The sequence below is a fragment of the Rhineura floridana genome, chromosome 9, assembly GCF_030035675.1.
Source record: "Rhineura floridana isolate rRhiFlo1 chromosome 9, rRhiFlo1.hap2, whole genome shotgun sequence".
In the NCBI taxonomy this organism is placed as follows: domain Eukaryota; kingdom Metazoa; phylum Chordata; class Lepidosauria; order Squamata; family Rhineuridae; genus Rhineura; species Rhineura floridana.
This window is the reverse complement of record NC_084488.1, coordinates 106408404-106414765: the sequence shown is the minus strand read 5'-3', so window position 1 is coordinate 106414765 and position 6362 is coordinate 106408404. Positions and strand designations below refer to the sequence as shown.

The 6362-nt window shown below is 42.5% G+C and overlaps 1 protein-coding gene across 1 annotated transcript in view; it reads left to right on the top strand.

Annotated features, from left to right (window-relative positions):
* The first annotated feature begins 343 nt into the window (after positions 1-343).
* Positions 344-6362, top strand: part of LOC133363744 (estradiol 17-beta-dehydrogenase 11-like) — a 23238-nt gene continuing 17219 nt past the window's right edge. The window contains exons 1-2 of the mRNA XM_061583072.1: positions 344-618; positions 5503-5610. Of these exons, the coding sequence (XP_061439056.1) occupies positions 409-618; positions 5503-5610 (318 nt within the window). The 5' untranslated portion in view covers positions 344-408. The remainder of the gene's footprint in view (positions 619-5502; positions 5611-6362) is intronic.

The window sequence follows — 6362 nt, the reverse complement described above, 5'->3', positions numbered from 1 at the left end:
TAGGCTGAGGCTGTGTACTACATGCTCCCATGTACTCCTCATCCAGTGTGTTCCCACTGCTGGCTTGGAAGCCATGTACCCACACGATAGCAGCCACAATGCATTCTACCTTGTACCTCACCTGTGGTTTCTTATGAAATCCTGCCATTTTGATTCTTTTTTTACCCCCTAAAAAACAGCTTTGATCCAGATTGAGAAAATAATGATCTTGCTGCTACGGTCACGTGTACACAGTGTGAGTGATTAGGAAGGCCATAAACCTGTCAAAGGTTTGTGTGGAAAGTCATATCTTGCCCAAGTTTCATGATGTCAGGTGGGGCACGCCCTGAGCTTCTGTCTCTGATGAATTAATAACAGTGTGCAAACAGCTGGGGATCAGTCACAGTTGCAGAACGCTTGTTGAAGAAAATGCATCTTTTGCTTGAGATTCCTTTGTTTTTCCTTATAATCCTCTACTCCTATTTAGAGGCTTTTGTCAAGCTTTTCATTCCTGTGAAGGAAAAGAGTGTCAGCGGACAGATTGTTCTGATCACTGGATCCGGGCACGGACTTGGGAGAGCTGCTGCTTATGAATTTGCGAGGCGTCAGTGCAATTTAGTTCTGTGGGATATCAACAAGGTATGGCCACATTATTCCTAGGATGATTGCCCAGTTAGGTTATGCCGATGTGAGCCTTTTTCAATATTATCCTATAAAATAATTGCATCTTACAGTGAAGGGCAGGTAAATGATTATGATGAGGTACAAATGAAAAATAGCTATGTTTTGGTTCCCTGGAGGATGAGGGAGGAAAACTGCAATAGCTCATATTTCCAAAATCTAAGTTGTAAAGTCTAACAATTCTTTAAATCGTCATCCCTGATGCAAGGCCGTATTGTGCACACAACTTGTTAAAGCAAATGTTTTGAGTGTGTGGAAGGTCCTGGGTTCATTCTTTAGCTATATTTGCAGTTGGACTCCAGGTAACTATGCAGGGAAGATTCTGCCTAAGTCTAAGGCCTTGGAAAAGGAGAGAGCAAACACTGATCTGGCTTGGGGCCCCTCCAGACTGGTGCTGTTGTTCTTTTTAACTTCAGTTTTACTTCAGTGCTGTCAACAGGAGAGGGTCTTCCATTTAAAGGCAGCACCCTAGGTTATGATTTATATGGCAGGCTAAGGGCCTTGCCAGACTGGTCTCCCCCCCCCCTTTGTGGGTTTATTCTGTAATGTGTCACTGACACAATAGTAGTGCGTTAGTAGTGGATTTGTACTGGGCCGTCCACATATCATTCTGTTTTATTAGTTGTTCTGTAATGTTTCCCCAATGTTCTGACATCGCTGCTGTCAGGAGGAGTGCTGTTGCTCTATAGTACATCAAAAGCAGAACCACCACCACCCATGGAATATACAGTATATGGTTTAAGATTTCAGCAGGAAGATATGGGACATGCACTGACAGGAAACTGATAGAAGTATACCCGCCCTGAAACTCTGGTAGGCACAAGTAGTGTTGAAAGCGGGATTGTGTATAACCTGCTCTGATACCATCATGAGCACAAATGAATGCACAATAGAAAGGGTGTCTGGAGTAGAGATGTGCTAGAATTCCATCCAATTCAGATTTGGTACCTAATTTTCCATTAATTTGCTTATTCTTAATAACTGAGGATTGGATTTTAATGCAGTGAATTTACACGGCTATTTTTGAAAAAGGACTTTTAACAAAAAAATCAGCTTCTAAAACATTGATCGTAAGAATGATAATTTATAGGAAATATTGACATTCCCTTCAAAATATTGATATTTCCTTTAAAATATTGATATTAATATCAATATTTCAACATATATCGATATTAATGTCAATATTTTTTCCAAGCGGAAAAACCCACACAGATCAGTAAAAGCAGCTAGCAGATATAGAATGAATTCAAATCGATGCCATCCTGTTAGGTTGATGGGATGCTTGCAAACTGGCACCGGCCAATGGATCCCATCCCTAGTCTGGAGGGACCCACTAGTATATGGAACTTCCTAATGATAAGAGGTGTTTAACAGTGGAACAAACTGCTTTGGGAAGAGGTGGACTCCCACCTCGGTGGGAGCATTTAAGCAGAGGCTGGACAGCATCCGCCCCAGGTGTTCTAGGGTGCTTCTAGAAATAAGCTTAATATTGCAAATGAGCCATTCAGATATTGCAAATGAGTAACCCTTTATATACCCAGCTGATCACTGCACTCTGCAGGTGAGGGCCTCCTGCAGGTACCATCTTATCAGGAGGTTCGTTCTGTACAATATAGGAAACGGACCTTTAGTGTGGCGGCACCTACCCTGTGGAATTCCCTCCCCTTAAATATTAGGCAGGTGCCATCTCTGCTATCTTTTCGGCGCCTTTTAAAGACTTTCCTCTTTCAACAAGCCTTTTAAGTTGAGACCTATCTCAGTCTGCATCTGTGTTAGAATTGCTTTTAATATGTCTTTTAACCCTTTTTTAAAATATGTTTTTAAAGTTTTTTAAATGTTTTTAACGATGTTTTGTTTTAATGTATTTTAAGGTCTTTTTATGATGTTTTAAAGTGTTTTTAGTGTTTCCGTTTGCCGCCCTGGGCTCCTGCTGGAAGGAGGGGCGGGGTATAAATAAATTAATAAATTAATAAATAATATAATTGGCAACAAGTTTTTTTAACTTATCAGATTTTATTCAGAAGAGGTAAATCTGGATTCAGTGGAGGGGGTAGGGACTGCACTGCCAGACTGCTGCTAATGACATTGTGTGGACTCTGCAAAAAAACTTGCATGAATGGGCAGTTCCTATCCCACAATAAACACCCATCTAGAAGCATCCGTAGTTACAAGGTTCTTGCATTCCAAAAATTCTATGATTCTATGACAGCCAACTCAAATTCTATAATTCTGTGCACATAGATCTTATATCTTATGCATTCATATGCTCATGTTGGAGATAATTCTATGCACATTCCATGGCTGTGAATTGGAAAGCCATCAGGAACTAATGTGTGTTCGTCATCTTTTTATTAGATTGCTTTTGCTGAGATACTATATCTATACTGCTGCAGGTTAATGTCTAATATATTACATGTGTTTCAAGAGCTAAACATTTGTGGCAAGACATCTGCCTTTATGTCCAGTAACCTTCAGACTTCAGAACTATGCGACTTCCCGTTAATATTTTACCACAAGTGTCCATCTCTTTCTGTCTTTCTTTCTTTGGCCACATCCACACCATACGTATGGCTTCCCCTAAAGAATCCTGGGAACTATAGTTTATTAAGGATAATGGGAATTATAGCTCTATGAGGGATAAATTACAGTTCCCAGAATTATTTGGGGGAAGCCATGTGGTTTGAGAGAGAGAGAGAGTTCACTGTCTCTTTAAGAATTGGAGAGCAAAGGTTGTTAGCCAGAACTGGCTGAAACCGGTCAGCAGATCTTGGTCACTGAGTAGAAAGAAACAAATCCTGAACTTGTGGTTTTATGTCTAACAGTGTTCTACCTCTGTTAAGTAATGAAATGTTTTATTTGGAACCAGAAGTCCAGTAATCTAAAATAAAACAAAAAAAACCCAGTATGGATGCAACCTCTTTCTATACTCAGTCCTTTAAAATCCATCTCTCTTCATCTTTCTCCTTTTCTTCTCTCACCCCTCTTAGAAAACACACATGCACACACAAAGATGCAATGGCACCAATGCTGTGATCTACTTTACTCAGGATGTGACAGCTGTTAAAAAACAAGAAGTCTGCTTTTGTGTTGGAATTTCTTTTTAATGTTTTTTAAACTTTTTTAAAAAAACAAACCAATGTTTTTAATCTTTTTTTAAAAAAAGTCTTGAAAGCTTTTAAAAAATGTTTTTAAAGATGTTTTGTTTTAATGTATTTTAAAGTCTGTTTTTATGATGTTTGAAGTGTTTTTAGTGCTTTTGTTTACTGCCCTGGGCTCCTGCTGGGAGGAAGGGAGGGATCAGGGCCAGTTCCAAAGGGTGGTCAGGTGGGGCACTGGCCCAAGGGCCCCTGGGGCTATGCTCCTCTTCCGTGATTCGTGGCAGGATTGCTGCCGCGGATCGCACGGCAAGAGCTTTGGGGCTTTGCCATTCCCTTGCTTAACCTACCTTGTTCTGCTGCTGAGCGCGCAGCGCTGCCCTTAACAAAGATGGTGGCCAAGGTTTCCCTAAGGGGCTGAAGCCTCTGTTGCCATCTTGGCTGATGGCACGCATGTGTGCTGCGTGTGCTCATCCCTGCCATGAACCAAGATGGCGGCAGAGGCTTCAGCCTCTTAGGGAAACCTTGGCCGCCATCTTTGTTAAGGGCAGCGCTGCATGTGCAAACGCAGAATAGCTGAGAAAGGTAGGTTAAGCAAAGAAATGGTGGGATGTGCATTCCGCAGCAGCGATCCTGCCACGAATCATGGAAGGGGAGCACCGGGACCTGGGGCAGGCTTGTGCCCAGAGGCCCAGCATGTCTGGGGCTGGCCCTGGGAGGGATATAAATCAAATAATAAATAAAAATAAATAATCTATATGGAATTAGAAAAACAGGGCCTTTTCTGTGGCTGCTTCCCAGTTGTGGTATTGTCTCCCACAGAAGGTTTGTTTGCCTCCCTTGTTGTGAGGCAAGAACTGGGCTCTGGCTCAGTGTACGATTCGGCCTAGGTAGGGCTGTTGGAGAACAGAGCTCTGACGTTGCTTCAGCAAGCATCAAACTGCGACTAAGCCCTATATAACAGTGGCAACTGCATCCACACCCTCACCGGAAGGTATTTTTTCAGTTTAATAGCCCCACTCTGGTCTCCCTGAGGCCTCTGCAATGGAGTCCTCTGAGTCTAAGAATGGCAGTGTTGCATCCTCAGGCCGGAAGGAGCTCTGGCACCACGGGCTCATCCAGTGGAAGTGCTTCCAGGGCTTGTCCTGTGTGCTCTTTCCCTTCGGCTCCAGAGTCCACTCTTTCATCCCCTGAAGATGAGTAATCTGACTCCTTTTTAGCATCTGCCACCAGCTGAAGACAAAGACTGGGCTTTATTTATTTGTTTATTGAATGTATAACTTGCCTTTCCTCCTGAAGGAGCCCTGGGCAGCAAACATAACAAAATGATTTAACAAACAACAAAAATAAAAGCATTCTAAAAACAGTTTAAAAACATTATGACCCTTGATATTTTAAGCTAGGTTGTTTCATTTTTAATGTGATTAGCTGCCTTGGGGGCACTGTTCTGCCTAGTGGAAAGGCAGGAGAGAAATTATTCTAACAAGTATGATACTTTTTACTTATGTTGTGGATGAGGAGAGGGAATGGAACATAGAAGGCTGCCTTATAACGAGACTATTGGTCCATCCAGCTCAGTACTGAATGTGCACCGTAACTGACAGCAGCTCTTCAGGGTTTCAGCCAGAGGGCTTTCTCAGTTCTGCCTGGAGATGTTGGGGGTTGAACCAGGGACCTTCTGCATGCAGAGCAGATGCTCTACCACTGATCCATGGGCCTTCCCAATCTGTTCCCTTTCCATTTACAGCATGGTGTTGAACAAACGGCTGAAGAATGCAGAAGACTGGGAGCCCCAGCACATGCATTCGTGGTGGACTGTAGCAAGAAAGAAGATATCTACAGCACTGCAGAGAAGGTGAGACCTTATATCCGTTCCCAAAGATTGCCCAAACCTGCTAGGATGCCAGTATGCCAAAGTGAAGTAAATGATTCAGTATTCTCATTCATTACTTATATAGCACCATTAGTGTGCATACACAAGAGGGCAGGTCTCTGCCCCATAGACCTTTCAATCTAAAAGGTAATATGGGAAACAACAAAGGAAGGGGAGGGGAAGTAGAAGTAAACAGAGAGCATCAGAACCTGCCTTATACAGAGGCAGACCATTGGTCTGTCTAGCTCAGTTTGTCCATACTGACTGGCAGTGGCTGTCCAGGATTCAAGACAGGAGCTTTTCCCAGCCCTGCCTAGAGATGTTGGGGACTGAACCTGGGACCATTTGCATGCAAGGCAGAGGCTGTACCTACCACTAAGCTATGACCCTTGCCCCATAACAGTTACACATGCTTATGCTTGGTTAAAGACTTATCATCATGATTTATATTTGTTGGTTGCTTTTCCTCACAGAAGTGACCCAAAGCAACTTTCATTAAAACCAGTTAAAACAAATAAACCAATAAAAACCTTAAAACACATATATGTAGGTGCAGGATGTTGCATAAAAAATGGCGGGTTGAGCTGAAGGCTGCACGGAATTTTATTCCCAAAACTCCCAAAGAAGAAATGCCCACAGCATAGTCACCTTGAGCAAGGTATTTTCCTGTCCTCACTTGATTTATTTTGTATGCAGTAATCAATTTCATCAAGAGAGGTGTTTGCTGCTGATTG